At 32.8% G+C, this 19,814-nt stretch overlaps 3 protein-coding genes and 1 long non-coding RNA gene across 4 annotated transcripts; all 4 read right to left on the reverse strand.

Annotated features, from left to right (window-relative positions):
- Nucleotides 1–230: 230 nt before the first annotated feature.
- On the reverse strand, nt 231–1,463 carry LOC118272705 (uncharacterized). The gene is made up of 4 exons (XM_050693552.1): nt 1,434–1,463; nt 1,284–1,340; nt 913–1,043; nt 231–663 (listed from the first exon to the last, which is right to left on the reverse strand). Exons 1-4 carry the CDS (start codon nt 1,461–1,463, stop codon nt 288–290), a joined length of 594 nt encoding a protein of 197 aa, XP_050549509.1. The 3' UTR covers nt 231–287.
- Nucleotides 1,464–3,531: 2,068 nt separating this feature from the next.
- Nucleotides 3,532–7,030, reverse strand: LOC118272704 (uncharacterized). The gene is made up of 5 exons (XM_035589348.2): nt 6,885–7,030; nt 6,087–6,139; nt 5,339–5,521; nt 4,428–4,558; nt 3,532–4,002 (listed from the first exon to the last, which is right to left on the reverse strand). The coding sequence occupies exons 1-5, from the start codon at nt 6,907–6,909 to the stop codon at nt 3,627–3,629; spliced, it is 768 nt and encodes a 255-aa protein (XP_035445241.2). The 5' UTR covers nt 6,910–7,030; the 3' UTR covers nt 3,532–3,626.
- Nucleotides 7,031–7,701: 671 nt separating this feature from the next.
- On the reverse strand, nt 7,702–9,124 carry LOC126913089 (uncharacterized). The gene is made up of 2 exons (XR_007707669.1): nt 8,560–9,124; nt 7,702–8,410 (listed from the first exon to the last, which is right to left on the reverse strand). It is a non-coding gene; the product is annotated as an uncharacterized LOC126913089 (long non-coding RNA).
- A 2,010-nt stretch (nt 9,125–11,134) lies between these two features.
- Nucleotides 11,135–18,028, reverse strand: LOC118272836 (uncharacterized). The gene is made up of 5 exons (XM_035589536.2): nt 17,888–18,028; nt 15,909–15,961; nt 15,450–15,632; nt 14,509–14,639; nt 11,135–11,637 (listed from the first exon to the last, which is right to left on the reverse strand). Exons 1-5 carry the CDS (start codon nt 17,910–17,912, stop codon nt 11,259–11,261), a joined length of 771 nt encoding a protein of 256 aa, XP_035445429.2. The 5' UTR covers nt 17,913–18,028; the 3' UTR covers nt 11,135–11,258.
- Between the last annotated feature and the right edge of the window lie 1,786 nt (nt 18,029–19,814).

Consider the following 19,814-nt stretch of genomic DNA (forward strand, 5'->3'; position numbering starts at 1 on the left):
TCGCCGGTGCCTTTTCAAATTGTTTCAACGCCTACTCTATGTGAGTAACGATTCCTTTCCAGGAAATTATCCTTCAAAGAAGCGGTAACTAGAGCCCTTCAAGATCTATTTTACTTTCGTAAAACTGTTTACCCATCACAACCGACTGAGTTTCCTATCATTTAATGTGGGCTTCAACCAACAAACTTAGTTTACCATTTATAAAGTTAGATACAACAAATTACGCAGGATACTTTAGATAAGATTTATTTGTATCACAAAATTCTGTATTCAGTATCATTTGGTTCTTAAATCTTAATTGCAGCCCCTTCACAGGTTGTCACAAAACCTAGTCCGTCCGAAAAACGTTTCCCTTCGAAAAAGTAATCTTTCAAGGACACAGTGACCAGCACTTCAAAACCCAAATCTTTTCCTATCTTTTTAGTACCATCCGCTGTCCACATCGAGGTGAACAACTTTGGTACTTTCGTAATTGGCTTTCTAGGTTTCATGAAAGCGTATTTTGGTCCAAGATCCTCGACCTTCAAGGGGGTAATTGGTCCATCTTTCAACTTCTTCGCTACTTCTATTGAAGTTTTGCAGAGCAGTTTGGCAAGCCCTTTTTGTCGGTGTTCTCGACAAGTCCCAAGAAATAATAGTTCAACGAGGCTATCGATTCCGTACCTGAATGAAAACAATTATTATTACGTATTTGTTTCGTTGAATGAGTGTAGTACCTACATCTTTGAGATCTTTACCTTTTATGAAAAAAGTAATTATGATTCTGATCATTCCATCAAAATTGTGATATTTTTGCATGTTTCATCATAATGTGTGGATATTGTCTCGTAATTTATGAATATGTAATGTAACCAATAAACACATAGAACTAACGTTTGAAACTTACCATTTCCACATTATGAAGTTTCTTACCTTTCAAAATGATTGCACTTAGTATCGACATCTACCATGAAATCAATAACAGCACGAGCCTTTGGTCGTTTACAACGCTCTTCGATAAACGTTTCGAAAAATGACTTTCCTGATGACTCTGATGGTGCTATCTGCCAAAAAAAAGATTTCAAAAATATTTGGTTTACCATGGAAGCAATTATAAAATAAATAAATTTAACACATAATATGCATCGGATCAAAAGTATTGGGACTTTGAGGATGTTTTTTGTAAGTATAGGCAAAACGTTTATCTGACTTTAAACTTAATCTTTAAAATGCCTTCGGCGCATTACCGGAGAATTTTTTAACGATGAGTGTGTTTATACATAGTAAAAATAAAATCTACTTACTTGCAGTTTATTAAAAGCAACTGCGACTACTTCTCCACTCGCTATTTCAACAGCCACCTATGATAGTCCATCCAAAGCTGCGTCTGCAGAGAGTTCTATCATTTCTTCTATAGCTACCGGATCCTTGCCCAGTCCGACACCAGTACATACGTTTTCGTCTTGGAAGAAATCGTCTCTCATTACCTAATAATTACACAATAAACATAAATCATAACATTTTGAGTTAGCATATCAATTTTATTATTTTCTGATCTTGCCATGTGGTAGTATCATTATACATAATATAATACACGATATTACTCTTATTCTGATCATGAGTATCATAAGAGTCAACTAAATGACAACATATTCAACAAAAACTGAGCATTAGTGTCTGTCTGATAAATATATATTTTAAAGGACGCTCATAGTCCAGCAGTAGACTGTGTCAGACGAATGATGTAATGCATAATATGTACATTATTTTAAAATAACACCAGACATAATATATCATAATCGCAGTGATTATTGTAGCTGTTGTTATCTTTGCAATCAAATGCAACGATAGGTAATAAAATTGATGAACATAGGTAATTTAGATTGATTAAATATAATACATTTTTATCTAGATTTTTTAATAAATATACTCACTTTTAGGCTACCTTCCAATGTCGCTGCGGATAATGATTCGATTCTGTATTTACCTAAAATAAAAATATTTATATGATAAATATTAAACGGAAAATAACACGATTGGAAATTCATCAAAAATATACATTGGCACTTTTAGGCCATTCGACTCAAGTGTCACGTCAATTTCTACGGATATTTTTTTTTAAGTAGTTAATTTCATCTGAATTTATTTGTTTGTTTGGGTCAAATTAAGTCATTGGCATTTAATACCCTTCCTGACGTCTCATCGATCTGATATTTGGTACACACTTTTAATCTTGATGACTATACAATATAAGCCATATTAAACCGTTAAAAATAAAAAAAATATATTTATAACTAATATTAGAATATTCATCTTTCTGGTAGGCACCTTATTAATCTGCACTGAGATTCATTAAAATTTTACCTAACTGCAACAAATAACTTGAATAAAGCACTTATCAATGCTATTAAAATTAAAAATAACCAATACATACATACGAATGTACATATACAACATACATAATTATTATGTCACCAATGCATTAAATAAAAGTGCGTATTATTCCACTCATGTACCGATATTCATCAACAAATTTTATCTAATTATCTATTCTAATCGAAATCATGGCCATTTGTCGCATTTGAAATTATGTAATTAGGTACGCTTTTGCAAATATATATATTTTTTAATTTACACAACTTTTAGCAACATACTAATACACCAGTTAGTCGCGGGATCGTTATCATATTCACCGGTACGCCAGATTTCGCTCCGGTGCAAACCACTACTATGCATTTTTCACACTTCACATTTTTTTAACCACTCTTTTTCAAAAATATCCGATTTAGTACCGTACAAATTACATTTATAGATAATTTAAATATTATAAAGGTAAATAAATCTTGCAAAAGATTATATAGACTTATTCAGATGTCCAAAAATTAAACAAAAGATCACCTACCATCATCCGTGATCAGGGACTCCATTTTTAACAAGTACTTTGAGGCACCAAAAATATTAGTAAAAAAAAAAAACTATAACAAGCTTACTGTGATTGCACTAAAAGACTGAATACTAAAACAAAGTATTAATTTTTTTATACTTTGCAATCTAGATAATCTATCTACTATATACAAAAATATAATTATATTTTTGTCGGACTATCTGTATTTTAGCGCTATCTCTTAACGAAATCAGGAATTAATCAAAATATCAAACATCGTGAATAGTGCCATCTCTTACGAACATTGTGAATTAAATTGGAAACGTCAAAAGCATTTACGGAGTCAATACCTTTTGTTTTTGGATCATCATTGTAAGTAGTGGGTTTAATAACCCACTACTATAAGTAATACCTTTTGTATTACTAGTGAGCCTACGTGACGTGAGCCCTATCCCAATGTATTAATATTACTTTAAATTTTTAGAACGGCAAACATTTTATATTTGCTCTTAAGATGTTTCTGTAACAATAACAACGCTAATTTTAGTCAATGATATATTCCCCTAGCTTACATTCATTGAGTATTTCAGTTTGGTGGTATTCAAACTAAGTAACGTTGATAGCTTAATTTAATATTACCTGAAAAAGGAACAAATAAAACGCGAGAGTGAATGTTCATACAACATTTTTAATTATAAACAACAATTAAAATATTTATAATATTTTTGTGTATCACAAAACTGTCTTGCGCAACAATAACTCATCAAATCTTCAGTGCGGCTCCTTCACAAGTGGTGACAACACCTACCCTGTCTGAATAAGGTATTCCTTCAAAACTATAATCTTTCAAGGACACAACGAGCAACACTTCGAAACCCAAATCCTTTCCTATCTTCTTAGAACCAACCGCTGACCATAGCCCGGTACACAGCTGTGGTACCCTCGTAACTGGCTTCCTCGGTTTCATAAAAGCATATTTTGGTCCAAGATCCTCAATTGTCAGTGGAGTAGCAGGTTTATCTTTCAACTTCTTCGCTTGTTCTACTGAGGTTTTGCAGAGAAGTTTAGCTAGTCCTTTACGTCTGTGTTCGCGAAGAGTGCCAAGAAACATCAGTTCACAGAGGCAGTCAACCCCGTACCTGAATGAAAGTAAGTAAAATAAATTATTTTTTGTTTAGTGTCTGTAAAGGTATATTTTACACAAACATGCTCGTAAATATTCTGTTAACGTTGCAATATTTATTTATAATCGTCAATAATATCATTGTGAAATCGATAATTATTATCTATCACTACATAGTATAAAACGAAGTCGCTTTCTCTGTCCCTATGTCCATTTGTATGCTTAAATCTTTAAAACTGATTTTGTTGCAGTTTTTTTAATAGATAGAGTGATTCAAGAGGAAGTTTTATATGTATTATAAATGCATAATATATCACATTGCACCCATGCAAAGCTGGGGTAGGACACTAGTTATTCTATAAAAAGTGTAACAACCAACTAATGAATGTTTTGAACTTATAACTAAACTTCCTGATGTTCAGCATCAGGAAGTTTTCTTACCTCTCAAAATAATTGCACTTCGCATCAAGATCTACCATGAAATCGATCAGGGAAATAGCGGCTGGTCGCTTGCAGCGCTCCTCAGCAAACGTTTCGAAAAATGTCTTTCCCGAAGATGCAGATGGTGCTTCCTGTTAATAGACAGATATATTATAAATACAAGTATGTTTAAACTTATGGGACAAAGTGTAAGTTGGTATTTGTAGAAACACTTCGTTCAAAAGTGCCTTCTTGGTCTACTTGAAATAAATAATTTTGACTTTGACTTTGTAGATTGAAATTGTGAAACGGATTTAAAGTATTTCTTAATTACGAAAACGAGGTTTAAGGTACTAACCAAACAAAGTGTGCATTCTAAGAAGACTTGAAAAAGGTATATCTGTATGTTTGTTTATGAAAATGAAATAGAAGTTCATTTGCCGTTCTCTTAGTGCATTAATATTTATATCGATATTTAAACACATAGCTATAGAAGTTAGATAAGTATTGTCTTTTAATATACCAACAAAGGTATTGTTTCATTAATCAATAACACATTTAACTTATGATAGGTCAATGATGCTGATATAAGAAGTGGAAACAGTCGGCATTTATTTTTATGAGAATGACTGAACTATGAACCAGAACAAAACAAGAAAAGATTAATGAACTTAAAATTGTACATTTTTTTTTTTTATTAAAGTATCTATGTTGTGTGATTCAGATCATGCGCAGATTCTAACATTTAAGAATGTTTTTTATGTGATAGGACAAATAAAGCAAGTGAACCATTTAATGGCAATTGACCAACATCGCTCAAGATAACACTAAGAAGTTTTGTGGAACTTGAGTCATTAATGTTATAATAATTATTAGAAGGTGGTGAAACAGACGCTGAAAATGATGCTCACGATGAAAGAATATCTACCAACCTGCAGTTTATTAAAAACAACTGACACCACTTTTCCACTCGCGATTTCAACGGCCACCAATGATAGTCCGTCTAACACTGCATCTACGCAAAGTTCTATTAACTCTTCTCCGGCTTCCGGATCTTTGTCTATTCCAGCACCAATACTAACGGCTTCATCTTGGAAGAAATCTTCTCTTACTACCTGTCAACGATAAAATAAACGTAAGAAAATTATCTTTCTCTTTCTCTCTCTCTCTCCGCCCTTTCTCTCCGCCCTTTCTCTCTGTCATTTTTCCTCTATTTTTCTCTCTCTCTCTCTCTCTCTCTCTCTCTCTCACTCTTTGCTCTCTGTCTCTTTATCTCCCCCTTTCACTCTCTGTCTTTTTCTCTTCTCTTTCTCGCTTCAGTCCATCTAGATAGTGAACGTCTACGAGATCATTTGACCTGGGTGTTAGTCCTAACGACAATCAGTTTTTTCCAGACTTTCATCATCTCTGCGCACTATGTGGCCGAAATAGGATAGAATGTGTCGTCGTTTTACGGCATATGGTCGACAAGCGGATGTTTATTTTAGGCTGACTCAATATAGACGCATTGGTGCATATTGTAAAAGGCACATATATTTTGCTCTCATGACAGATATTTTTTCCTTATTAACTAATCATTCCGATGTATATTTTATTGCTTTATTAAAATTCAATCAAAGATTTTATAAATGATCCTTATATTTTAATTATTAACAGATATTGTATGTGTTTTATACTTACATTCAGAGCACCTTCTAACGTAGCAGGACTCATGGACTCGATCCTGTATTTACCTAAAATGAAAATCAATGTGTAGCAAAATATTTTTATTCCATTTATTAATAGCGATAATTTAATCTTTAGATATAATATTAGAACAGTAATGACTTGAGAACATACATAGACACTCGACATGGTAAAGGGATAATCTATCTACCTATAGCAACTGAAATAAGCAATCGGGTAAAACCCACATAAGTTCACGATAAAGTCCATTTTCCTCATAAGACCCTAACTAGATGCTAGCGGAATTTCTATGATCATCATAATTATGTATTTGTACGGCTCTTATCTTTAAATCAAGCGCAGTATAATAGTTTTCCTTATCAATTACATATACCTATACAATTAATAAGTATATAGCAACCATAAAACAAGAGATATATTCACGCTAGTAATATTTTTTTTATATTGATTCTTAAATTCGTGTAATTTTATCGATTATTTTCTTTAAAAAATACTACAATATATCACATAAAAAGGTTTACAGTTCTCTCATTAGCTATATAACTAACTTTATCTAACGTACTGCAATTAAACTCAAGGCCATTCGTTACAGCGTAGTCTATACGTTTCATATTATATTACACAATTCCACAGAAATCATATTCCACAACATTTATTTTATTTGTGTTCTCGTGTTAAATCCCTAAGACAAGCAAAAAATTTGTATACAATAAATACATCATGCATGCATAAATTATTAAATAATAAATTATCTCATTTTATTCCTTTAATAATAAAAAAAATATCACCTACCATCGTCCGTGGTCAGTAACTCCATTTTCAAAACACAGAGCCGGCAAAAATATCAAGTATTAAAATAACTACAAACAGGTGGTCTTGCGGTGACCGCGTCGAAGGACTGCGAATACTAACAAACATTTACTACCTACCTAGCTATGTATACATGTATATTTATTACTCAGCTAAGCGAGTTCTTGTTTATGTTCACACACACATTCACAGTTTCATTCAAGATGATATTATTAACTCGTCTCTTATATGTGTAGCCAAACTTCATACCCTACCAAAGATAAAAGGGTCAATGTACTTTGCAATCAATTTTTATTTTGTTTGTTATATTTACGATACATGATAGTAATATTTGGTCCTACAGTTATAGCCACTAACAGACGTATATACATGCAGATCTGCTAATTATTTAATGGCTACCTACACGCCCCGCGCGTTTGTGTGTTCTTTTTAAAAAGTTCTTTTTAAAAAACGTTGCCCCACATTAGGATTTTCTCCTGTGTCGTGGATGCGTTTACAAACATACAAGTTCACATACACATGACACCCAGACCCGAAACAACAATTTGTGGATCACACAAAGAGTTGCTCCGTGGGGGAATCGAACCCACTACCCGTTGCGCGGCAGTCAGTTGCCCAGCCACCGCACCAACCGTGCAGTCAAAGTGTGTGAAGCGAAAAGATCATTGTAAGCATATTTGTTTAAAGTGACACATTTTTATTTAGTAGTGGACGTCTTCTTAATTGAAAATATTTATTACTAGCTTTTGCCCGCGACTTCGTTCGCGTGGAATAGTGACTTCCGGCAAATTTTTGGTTTTAACCACATAGTTCCCGATCTCGCGGGATCTCTTCAAAAATGAGATGTGGAAGATATTCCAGGGAACTCTTCAAAAATCAACATAATGAGCTCTGCGTTTGAATTTAATAGATGTATACTCACTTAGGGCATTGAAAAAATAGTTTAAAAACGGACTTAAACTAACTTAAAACTAAAGAAAGCTACGAATTACGAATTTATAACAATTAAAAAAGAAACTATATTACAACCTATCCTCTATGCTATAATAACCAAGCTTAAACTAAATAATTTAAAAGAAACGACTTAAATCTAATCTAATTAATTTATAAATTAGACTTACAATTTTATTAAAAAAACTAACTACAGTAACTACTAATAATCGATATCAAACTAAACCTACGTTAAATAGTTTAACCAAAAAACCAGGAAAACCCAACAAATAAACTTATTAATTGACAAATACAACGAAACCAATTTAGAATATACGAAACAGCAGGACCACTACAGACAAATAATCATACGACTGATAATACACTTTTTCTACGATAGTACCGAAGCGCTCGGCCGATACCCAACCAAATGAATGTAACGAAACCATAGCGCGATCTATTTCGATCCCAACGCCATCTATCGAGGATAAAGACAACTTGGATTATTTATTTATACTCCGTTCGGGCATTTTCTTTGTACTAAAAGTTTAATTATATTGATATTATTTTTTTCATACCTTTTTACTATTTATTTACTTTTTTCGATGAATTAAAACAATAACATGAACCGAAGTCGTGTAACGATCGACATAGAATTATCTATACTCCGTTAGAGCATTTTCTTTGTACTAAATGTTTTATTATATTGATATTATTTTTTTCATACCTTTTTACTATTTATTTACTTTTTTTCGATGAATTAAAACAATAACATGAACCGAAGTCGTGTAACGATCGACATAGAATTATCTATACTCCGTTAGAGCATTTTCTTTGTACTAAATGTTTTATTATATTGATATTATTTTTTTCATACCTTTTTACTATTTATTTACTTTTTTTCGATGAATTAAAACAATAACATGAACCGAAGTCGTGTAACGATCGACATAGAATTATTTATAAATAATTTATTTCTTATTTTTATTTTTTGATTTTTGAAATAAAAATATATCTATGTCCTTTCTAAGGTTCTAAACTATATCTGTACCAAATTTCAACCAAATCCGTCAAATAGTTGCGGAGATTAATGGTATAAGCATAGAATGTTCGACGTGATTCTTTAATTTGACATAACTTTTTTATTTATAAACCGATTGACATGAAACAAACACTAAATGTAAATTTAAGCATCCCACAATATATTCGTGAAAACCGCATCCAACTCGGATCAGCCGTTACTGAGATTAGCGCGCACAGACGAACAGACAAACAGACAAACAGACAAACAGACAAACAGACAAACAGACAAAAAAAAGTTAATTACATTTTGTATAGATCTTCTATCTATACATATAATAAAATCGTAGAAAAGTGCTGTCTGTACATTGAAAATAAAAATTAAAAAAATAGCAAGGGTTATTGTTATGTCGATGTCGAACCCAAAAATGTAATTAACTTTTTTTTTGTCTGTTTGTCTGTTTGTCTGTTTGTCTGTTCGTCTGTGCGCGCTAATCTCAGTAACGGCTGATCCGAGTTGGATGCGGTTTTCACGAATATATTGTGGGATGCTTAAATTTACATTTAATGTTTGTTTCATGTCAATCGGTTTATAAATAAAAAAGTTATGTCAAATTAAAGAATCACGTCGAACATTCTATGCTTAAACCATTAATCTCCGCAAATATTTGACGGATTTGGTTGAAATTTGGTACAGATATAGTTTAGAACCTTAGAAAGGACATAGATATATTTTTATTTCAAAAATCAAAAAATAAAAATAAGAAATAAATTATTTATAAATAATTCTATGTCGATCGTTACACGACTTCGGTTCATGTTATTGTTTTAATTCATCGAAAAAAGTAAATAAATAGTAAAAAGGTATGAAAAAAATAATATCAATATAATTAAACTTTTAGTACAAAGAAAATGCCCGAACGGAGTATAAATAAATAATCCAAGTTGTCTTTATCCTCGATAGATCGAACATTCATTTGGTTGGGTATCGGCCGAGCGCTTCGGTACTATCGTAGAAAAAGTGTATTATCAGTCGTATGATTATTTGTCTGTAGTGGTCCTGCTGTTTCGTATATTCTAAATTGGTTTCGTTGTATTTGTCAATTAATAAGTTTATTTGTTGGGTTTTCCTGGTTTTTTGGTTAAACTATTTAACGTAGGTTTAGTTTGATATCGATTATTAGTAGTTACTGTAGTTAGTTTTTTTAATAAAATTGTAAGTCTAATTTATAAATTAATTAGATTAGATTTAAGTCGTTTCTTTTAAATTATTTAGTTTAAGCTTGGTTATTATAGCATAGAGGATAGGTTGTAATATAGTTTCTTTTTTAATTGTTATAAATTCGTAATTCGTAGCTTTCTTTAGTTTTAAGTTAGTTTAAGTCCGTTTTTAAACTATTTTTTCAATGCCCTAAGTGAGTATACATCTATTAAATTCAAACGCAGAGCTCATTATGTTGATTTTTGAAGAGTTCCCTGGAATATCTTCCACATCTCATTTTTGAAGAGATCCCGCGAGATCGGGAACTATGTGGTTAAAACCAAAAATTTGCCGGAAGTCACTATTCCACGCGAACGAAGTCGCGGGCAAAAGCTAGTTTTACATATGTATGTATGTATGAACAAAACCATACGTAGAAAAAATTAGTTAATTTTAAATATACAATAAACTCCAGAATTCCATACATTTTCATTATTGTCGGTAATTAACTCATTAAAACTTCAATTACCTACTTCTAATGACAAGATATATGTACCGTATGTACATAGAATATTATGATAACTATGTCTAACAAAAATGTAACTGTAGGCATTACTTTGTCATCTTAATGATTCCGCGTGACTTCAACTTATTATTCTTCAGTTTAGATAATTACTTTGTATATTTACTACTAAGTAGATAATTGAAATAAAACTAGAAAAAATATTTAAGGTTACTATTCCATCATGGAATAAGTACGCCACGTTCTTACTAGAAAAAATGATTTATTGCAATTAATTTTATCAATTGTAGTTTGTCGGGTGTTTACGGTAAATATTGTAGCTTGACTGTTTCTAAGAAAGGAAGAAGTAAAACATACATTTTTATTTTTGTTTGATGTTTAAAGCAACTACGGATGATCCTCCTTCAAAAAGGACAGAATGCAATAAAAATAGCTATTTACATTCAATGTGTTTAATTCATACATAATTGACAACATTATTATGTTTATAGATGTATATAAATATATATAATACACATAGAATCAACACTTTTTTTTAATACTTAATAAGATAGCGTTTAAATATTAAATGCACATTGTTGTATTATTTGGATTTTTTTTGGAATGTTTTCTTATTTATACCAATTCGGTAAACGTTAATTAGCTATCATATGTATTAATCTACACAATCAATCCTCAAACATCAATCAAGTCGAATAGCAGCAGCTTCAGCAAAGACTTCTCTCCCTAACCTTTCTCCATAAGATTTCCCATCGTAGTAAAATTCATTAAACGATACACGCATCCCGACTTCGAAATTTAAGGCCTTGCCAATTTTCTGTGTTGGCTCCGCAGTCCATAAAGCTTGACAGATCTTAGGAACTCTGGTTATTGGCTTTCTAGCGGGCATATGGGAATAATTCGGCCCTAAATCTTGCACCGACATTTGAGAAACGGGTCCATTCTTCAGTTTCTTTGCCAGTTCTATTGAGGCGCTGCACAGGTCTCTGCCAAGTCTCTGATGTCTGTGCTCTCGCAGTGTAGCTAGGAACATTATTTCGAGACTGCAGTCGATGTTGTATCTGGAACAATAATATAGAATCTATTAGTTTAGAAATCATCAATTAGGTGTTAGCCAAACATTTTTAGTTGAATAAGTAATATATTTTTTTAAGAGGAGAAAATCATCCAATATCTTCTCCCGCCTTGGGCGAAGCGAGAGGGCGTGTCAGCCTCTTACTGACTAAACCCACCCGTTCCTACTCCTGCTAGGGACTAGGGAAGGTTAAGAAAAAATGTTCGGGGCGGTACGAAGTATCCCGGGCCAGCTAGTACATTAAAAAAACCATGTTATTATTTTATTGTAACTTTCGTGAGACATACTAAATTAATTATTATGTTATCGGCTTACTCACGTATTGATTTGACGAGGAACTCGACTAGTTTCAAGCCATGCTAGAGGCTCATATTCATGACAATCGCCGCGTCGTGTGTCGCGGAATGCTGCTCATGAATATGAGCCTCTAGCATGGCTTGAAACTAGTCGAGTTCCTCGTCAAATCAATACGTGAGTAAGCCGATAACATAATAATTAAAACCATGTTACTTTAAAATCCGATTGAAGCAAATCTTCTCCTTATCAAAGTGCTTACTTAAATTTCTTTCCACGAACAGACAGACTATGAAACACAGATTCATATATAAGAAGGTAAAGAATAAAAGCCAATTTCTCAGAATAGTTCCGAGATGGTTTCGGTAAGACAATAGCAAGTTCCTAATGGATCTCAACTGGCAATCAGCCGGGATGTTCTTTGTTGCCGTTGTCCTATAGTTGTATGGCCATTGTATGGACAATATTAATGTATCTGCTATTTGAACTGTTAAATACAAAACATATAGGCTATATCTAATAGTTTAGTTATTTTCACATGTGACTGCTTAAGATAAAATTAAATTAGAAAACTCTTTATTGTGCACAACAAAAACACAAAGGATAAACATTTAGAAAATCATAGAAGAATTGGTTGTCCCAAAGCCTTAAATACAAAACCGCTCAATTACCCCCTATCTTCAATCCCCAGATTCACAATAATCCACAAATTCCTAACCCTCCTAAAGGCCGGCAACGCATTTGCAACGTTTTTGGTGTTTTGGTTCACACAGACAACGTGTGGCGCTGATTGCTTACTATCAGGTGGTCCGTCTGCGCGTCTACCAGCTTATCTCATAAAAAAACTGCCGAAACACCAGTTAAGGAATATGATAACACGTCTAACATAGCTTTAATAAAAAACAATCCCTTTTATCTATAGGTATATTAACTGGACAAGTACACAATATGTACTCAATGCACAGCCTGATTTAATCGATCTAGCGTATATTAATTCTATAAATATCCTGAGTACATCAATTAGTATGTCTGCCAACCTTCCTACTGTTCATCATAGGCTTGCGTGATCAAGTACCTACACTTTGTGTTATGTAATAGGTACCTACGTGTGTGCTATCGTACACATATTATATTAAGGGCTATTAACTTAACATTGACAATGACTGGCTGTTGATACTGTCATGTTTGCGTTCTATATTAGGTACATCGTGTTAATTTTTACTCTTGGCCTCTTTTTAGTGATTTTTGATGGTCCGGTGTGACATTACTCTTAATATTTTGACTGCCAACAAAAATCGGTTGGAGGCAAATCCTAGCGCCGGTATTTTTTGTCCTCTATTGGTGGTTAATGTGTTAACCAGATTTTGGTGATGGTTCACCACAACTCACTCTGGGTGATATCGGTTATTCTTAGTTAAACGCCTTACTAGATTTGTAAAGCTTTTTTAGTCACGATAAAAAATGGCTAAGATATTTGTATGACAACCGAGTGATGGCTTAATATGTAAATCTTGTTTTTTAAATATCAATGGTATCAGTTATGTTTATGTGTCCCTTCGTGGTAGATATATGTATATCTGGTCTAGGGATTTTTATATAATTTTTAATTAACATTTACTATAAGGGTGATATTATATAAAATACCTTACAGCAAAGACAAAAAGGTTCCAAATCAAAACCAACCCACACAAAACATCAAACAAGGTTCCTATTGTCGCTCATAAAACCACATTATTCATAAGACGTATTAACTTGGCAGTTCCATCATGTAAACGAGATTACCAGAATTAATGAGACTTGCACCATTATGGCGGCTCTGTACGGAGATGAATATGCCAAGTATATTATGCATCACAGTTTTACGTTCTCTCGTAAAAGTACAAATTTTGAGGATAGGGATTCTGTACCCTTAGTATGAATTTGTTTTACGTTAAAGGATAACGGCACGAACACGCGTTCGGCTAAAACGAAGCGAGCTGATTGGCCGGCGTGAATGAACCAACCAATCACAGCACCGAACACGCTCTCGTTTCGTTTTCGTTCGACGTAAAGCATACTCGTACTAAGGGTACAGTTTTTGGGAGATCGTCAGCGATAATTTCGCTGTCATAGGAAACTGGCGTGAAACAACGCTAGCATTGTGTTTCGCTGTGTGAATAAAGTTATTTGTTTTATGAATTACTAGTTTAATAAAAAGCTACCAGAGTCCATTTCCTCCTCTCTTCACCTGTAAGCTGAAAATGCACTTGCAATTCCTCTGGTGTCGCCACAAGCAATCAACGTCACTCATGGACACTGCATGTGTCCGGCGAAGGCGGAGGCGAAGATTGTTTACCATCAAGTATTCTGTCTGCTCGTTTGTTTCCATGTCTGTCATGTATTCAAATACACTAACTACTATACAAACTACTAATAACGTTATTATTAATTATGCTTGTAGATAATGATTCTCAGATTAAAATAGGTTCTTATTTCCCAATTTTCTAAGTGAATGTTCTAAATTCTATTGTCATTCGATGTAGAATAAAGATTTCGTTGGGATATAAAAACAAATACTACTCACTTTTCAAAAAAGTTACATTTGCCGTCGATTTCTGCCATCCACTCAATAAGTGCGCGCGATGATGGTTGGGTACAGCGTTCTTCTGCGAATATTTCAAAGAAGGGTTTTTCTGAAGGATCTGGTGTTGCCACCTGGAACAATAAAATTATCCATATTAACATACATATTCTTATTTGTAGTACAATAATGAAATTATTAAAACTAGCTAGAAATACGCCTTCGGTTTACTCAAACATTCAAAGGGATAAAGCAGCGTATACCACTCTCCACTCTCCATTCTTTTAACCATCTTACAAATTCACATAATTATTATAAAAATCCTCCGTTACGACGGACTTAGGTATATAGTGGGACGAAAACCAACCCGAAACCTTACTAAATTATTCGGTAGTATTAACAAAAAAGAGAACTAAGCCTCGACTTAATTACAATTTATTTTAAGAACATTTTTTTCTTTATCTTTTAATGTTTTTCTTAGTTAAAGTACTGTCCCATTTACATGTCGATATTCTGAGTGTTACAGAAACGAATTAAAATAACAAAGTAGTAGTTTAGTATTCATTACTGACGCAATTAGTTAGAATCTGTATTTTTTTAATGTCTGTCTAGTAGATTATTTTAAACATTAGACACATATATTTTTTTCTTACGAAAACAAATAGTTTTGACGATATATTGATTTGTAATATTGCGTGACCTCACTTCTAGTTGTAGGAATGACATGATTAGCTACCACTTCTAAACTTTGATTCGGTTTATCTAAGCATTATTTTTATATACGACAATATGTCTAATACCATTACCTACTTTTTACTACACATGTGTGTAGTTTAAATATATTTAAAATTAGTACATAAGATACATACAACAAAATAATACAATTATATTTTTTTGTCTGTCTGTCTACCTGTCTATTCTGGCAAATCTAAATAATTACCAACCTGTATCTTATTGAAAGCCACAGATACAACTTCTCCGCTGTCGATAGCAATAGCTACCAATGATACGCCATCCAGTGCTACGTCTGCGCACAGTTCTAACAACTCTTCTGCTGCCACAGGATTCTTGTTAACTTCTGTTCCTATACACACAGTTTCATCTTGAAAGAAGGATTCTGTTATAACCTAAAACATTCAGATATTTGTTTTTAAAACCATCGTTGAACAAAGTATATGAATCACGCATTTTTTATACATAAAAAATACTATAAAATGAAAAATATGTACAGACAGAAAATTATACAAGATAAGACGAAACTGAATAGTCTTACTGCTGCACTTAGAGTTATCTAATGATTACTTAACCCAGTCTTTAGCAATTGTTTTCGATACAAAAACGTTACTAATCTCATCATTAAATGTCTGTGTAATGGCAGTTATTGTATTTACGAAAATACTCACTCGTAATGCCCCGGGGAAAGTAGTAGCTGACAGAGATTCTATGCTGTACTTTCCTGTAATAAAAAGCAGAATAATAATAATTATTTATTAAATACGTATAGGTACTTTTGTTTATTTGAAGCTTATCAGATAATGTCAGTATTTTCAATAATGTCAATAATTTTATGTAGAAAATGGTATAAAATAATGGGTCAGTAACATAACTGCAATTTAATTAGACAAAGCATTTTTGTTTTTGTGTAACTTTTGTTAGGTTTTAGTAGCGAAAAATTAAAATCTGATTATATAATTTTTGAGAGTTGTCTCGATTCTCGAGAACAGTACTTTGCTTTGTACTGGGAATAAAATACCTGATATTATGTTGTGTTGCCTCTATATACTTTGAAATTACGATATATTTCTGTCTATAATACAATACTCTTTAATTTAATAACCATAGAATTCAAAATTGAATGAACTACTCAGTCCTAAAATCCGGATACCCGAAAATGTTTCTACATAACAGGACTATCGGTATTGGCACGTACAGTACCTCAAAGGCTCTATACGCTTTGAACGGATAGTTTCCAAATCTGAAAACTGTAACATTGTCGTTTCTAGTACCCGCAAAAAGAGAAAAGCAAGTGAGATTCCCCGCTTTGTGGAGTTTTGTTCCTCTTGTTCAAAAACCATGGGAATTCTGAATGAACTTGTGCTTTTATTTTTCAAAAAAGAGGTGGTAGTATTGAGGATACACACCTACCCAATATTCAGACCGGATTCCAATTGATTAACACAGAAAGTTAACAAAAAATATGGAGGATTTAATAGACTCCACCTCATATTACACGGGACTTATTTATAACATAAGTGGTGAAAAGTAGGTGTACATTGTACAGTGGAATTAGTGCTGTAATGTGCACCTCTGCTTACACCTTCGGGGATAAAAAGGCGTAATGTTACGTAGAAAAACGCATTACTCATTAGAAATACTCGTAATAATTCTTGAGCCTCCCAGTAATGAGAAATAAGTAATCGAAACTTCAATACACAATTTACAAATTACAGGGAAATGAACTCGAAACCAATTGTTTGATAATTAGGTACGCTTGTTGCTACCCAACTAACGCAATCAAACATGACTATCAAATGATAAATTTCATGTATTCACATTATCGGTTTGGTTGGATTACTTTAATTATGCAAATAATATTATCAGAGTTTATTTAGATAAAAAATGTGTCAGTAAGTAAATAAAATATCCAGTATAAGTACTACAAGACCAAATTATTTTTATTCTTTGACTTCATACTGATACAATAGATTATCAATTCTATTACAAAAACAATAAGTTGAAAACGTATCAAAGAAATCGTAAAGCAACAGACGTGAACGGAAATGCAAAGATGATTATCAGTAATGAAATAACTACTACTATTTAACACGTAAAGCGGTATTTCTTTGTTAACATGTCAGTACATACAGTATTTGACTGTCTAACGGGTTACCAGGATTACGACCCAAAAAGCAGGAGTAGGGATGGGGTGTTTAGTCAGTAAGAGTCTGACATTCCCTCTCGCCTCATGCAAGGCGGGAGAAGCCATTGGATAATTTTCCCCCATCAAAAAAAAACCCTAACATCGACTCATAAACAGAGAGCATTCACATTCACACCACACCAATGAACCTAAATGAACTCGTTGACCGTATAGTGTCAATTGACAGCGATTCTAGTTGAAATACATGATTTTAAACAACGATTAACGAAGGATAAGAACACTCTTTATATTACATTATAACATTTAACAAAATGCAGCACTACATACTTATAAATTACCCATTACCGTCAACTTGTCAACAGAGCAACGCTAACAATCATTATTATCGGAACCGGTTTTCTAATGACAACAAAAGAAATATTTACAAAGAAAAAAAAACAACACTGTTCCTCTTCGATACATAACTATATTAAAATTAGAGATAATCAAATAAATACTAACCATCATCCGTGACAAGCCACTCCATTTTTCAAAACAACAACACAATTACAAAAAAAATACTAAAAAATGTTACTGGATGCACAAATACGTGCGTTCGCGCAGCGACTGTGTAATCAACTAACGCTATAATCTGACACTCACAATATTGTCAGTTACGTTTTTGTGTTGCATGAGACAAGACGTCACTGTCAGTGAACTGGGTTACTGTCCTGTTTAAAGTGTATGACTTTATGACCTTTATCGGATAACTAATGTTTTGTGGTTTTTTTTTTGTAACTTCACGCCTTTTATTCCTGACTAGCTTTTGCCCGCGACTTCGTTCGCGTGGAATAGTGACTTCCGGCAAATTTTTGGTTTTAACCACATAGTTCCCGATCTCGCGGGATCTCTTCAAAAATGAGATGTGGAAGATATTCCAGACTCTTCAAAAATAACATAATGAGCTCTGCGTTTGAATTTAATAGATGTATACTCACTTAGGGCATTGAAAAAATTTTACGGACTTAAACTAACTTAAAACTAAAGAAAGCTACGAATACGAATTATAACAATTAAAAAAAAACTAATTACAACCTATCCTCTATGCTATAATAACCAAGCTTAAACTAAATAATTTAAAAGAAACGATTAAATCTAATCTAATTAATTTATAAATTACTTACAATTTTATTTAAAACTAACTACAGTAACTACTAATAATCGATATCAAATAAACCTACGTTAAATAGTTTAACCAAAAAACCAGGAAAACCCAACAAATAAACTTATTAATTGACAAATACAACGAAACCAATTTAGAATATACGAAAAGCAGGACCACTACAGACAAATAATCATACACTGATAATACACTTTTTCTAAATAGTACCGAAGCGCTCGGCCGATACCCAACCAAATGAATGTAACGAAACCATAGCGCGATCTATTTCGATCTATCGAGGATAAAGACAACTTGGATTATTTATTTATACTCCGTTCGGGCATTTTCTTTGTACTAAAAGTTTAATTATATTGATATTATTTTTTTCATAACCTTTTTACTATTAATTTACTTTTTTTCGATGAATTAAAACAATAACATGAACCGAAGTCGTGTAACGATCGACAGAATTATCTTACTCCGTTAGAGCATTTTCTTTGTACTAAATGTTTTATTATATTGATATTATTTTTTTCATACCTTTTTACTATTTATTTATGATAACATGAAGAAGTCGTGTAACGATCACATAGAATTATTTATAAATAATTTATTTCTTATTTTTATTTTTTGATTTTTGAAATAAAAATATACTGTCCTTTCTAAGGTTCTAAACTATATCTGTACCAAATTTCAACCAAATCCGTCAAATAGTTGCGGAGATTAATTTAAAGAATGTTCGACGTGACTTAATTTGACATAACTTTTTTATTTATGAACCGATTGACATGAAACAAAACTAAATGTAAATTTAAGCATCCCACAATATATTCGTGAAAACCGCATTCAGCCGTTTTGAGATTAGCGCGCACAGACGAACAGACAAACAGACAAACAGACAAACAGACAAAAAAAAAGTTAATTACTTTTTGGGTTCGACATCGACATAACAATAACCCCTGCTATTTTTTTTATTTTTATTATATGTACAGACAGCCTTTTCTCATGTGGTAGGCAGAAGTGCACATTACGGCACGTTATACTGCTATACAATGTACACCCACTTTTCACCATTTGTATTTTAAGTCCCATGTAATAGGGGGTGATCTTATTGCTATACAATGGGTACTATTCCAGACTCCGTGCTACTACTGAGAAATTTTCGAAAAATCGAAAAAATGCCCAGTTTTACTTTGCCTGACCCGGGAATCGAACCCGAGACCTCTTGTCTGGTAGTCGCACTTACAACCTCTCGACCAACGAGGCAGTCTAACTAATGTATATTGC

This window comes from Spodoptera frugiperda, chromosome 4 (genome assembly GCF_023101765.2).
Source record: "Spodoptera frugiperda isolate SF20-4 chromosome 4, AGI-APGP_CSIRO_Sfru_2.0, whole genome shotgun sequence".
NCBI lineage: Eukaryota > Metazoa > Arthropoda > Insecta > Lepidoptera > Noctuidae > Spodoptera > Spodoptera frugiperda.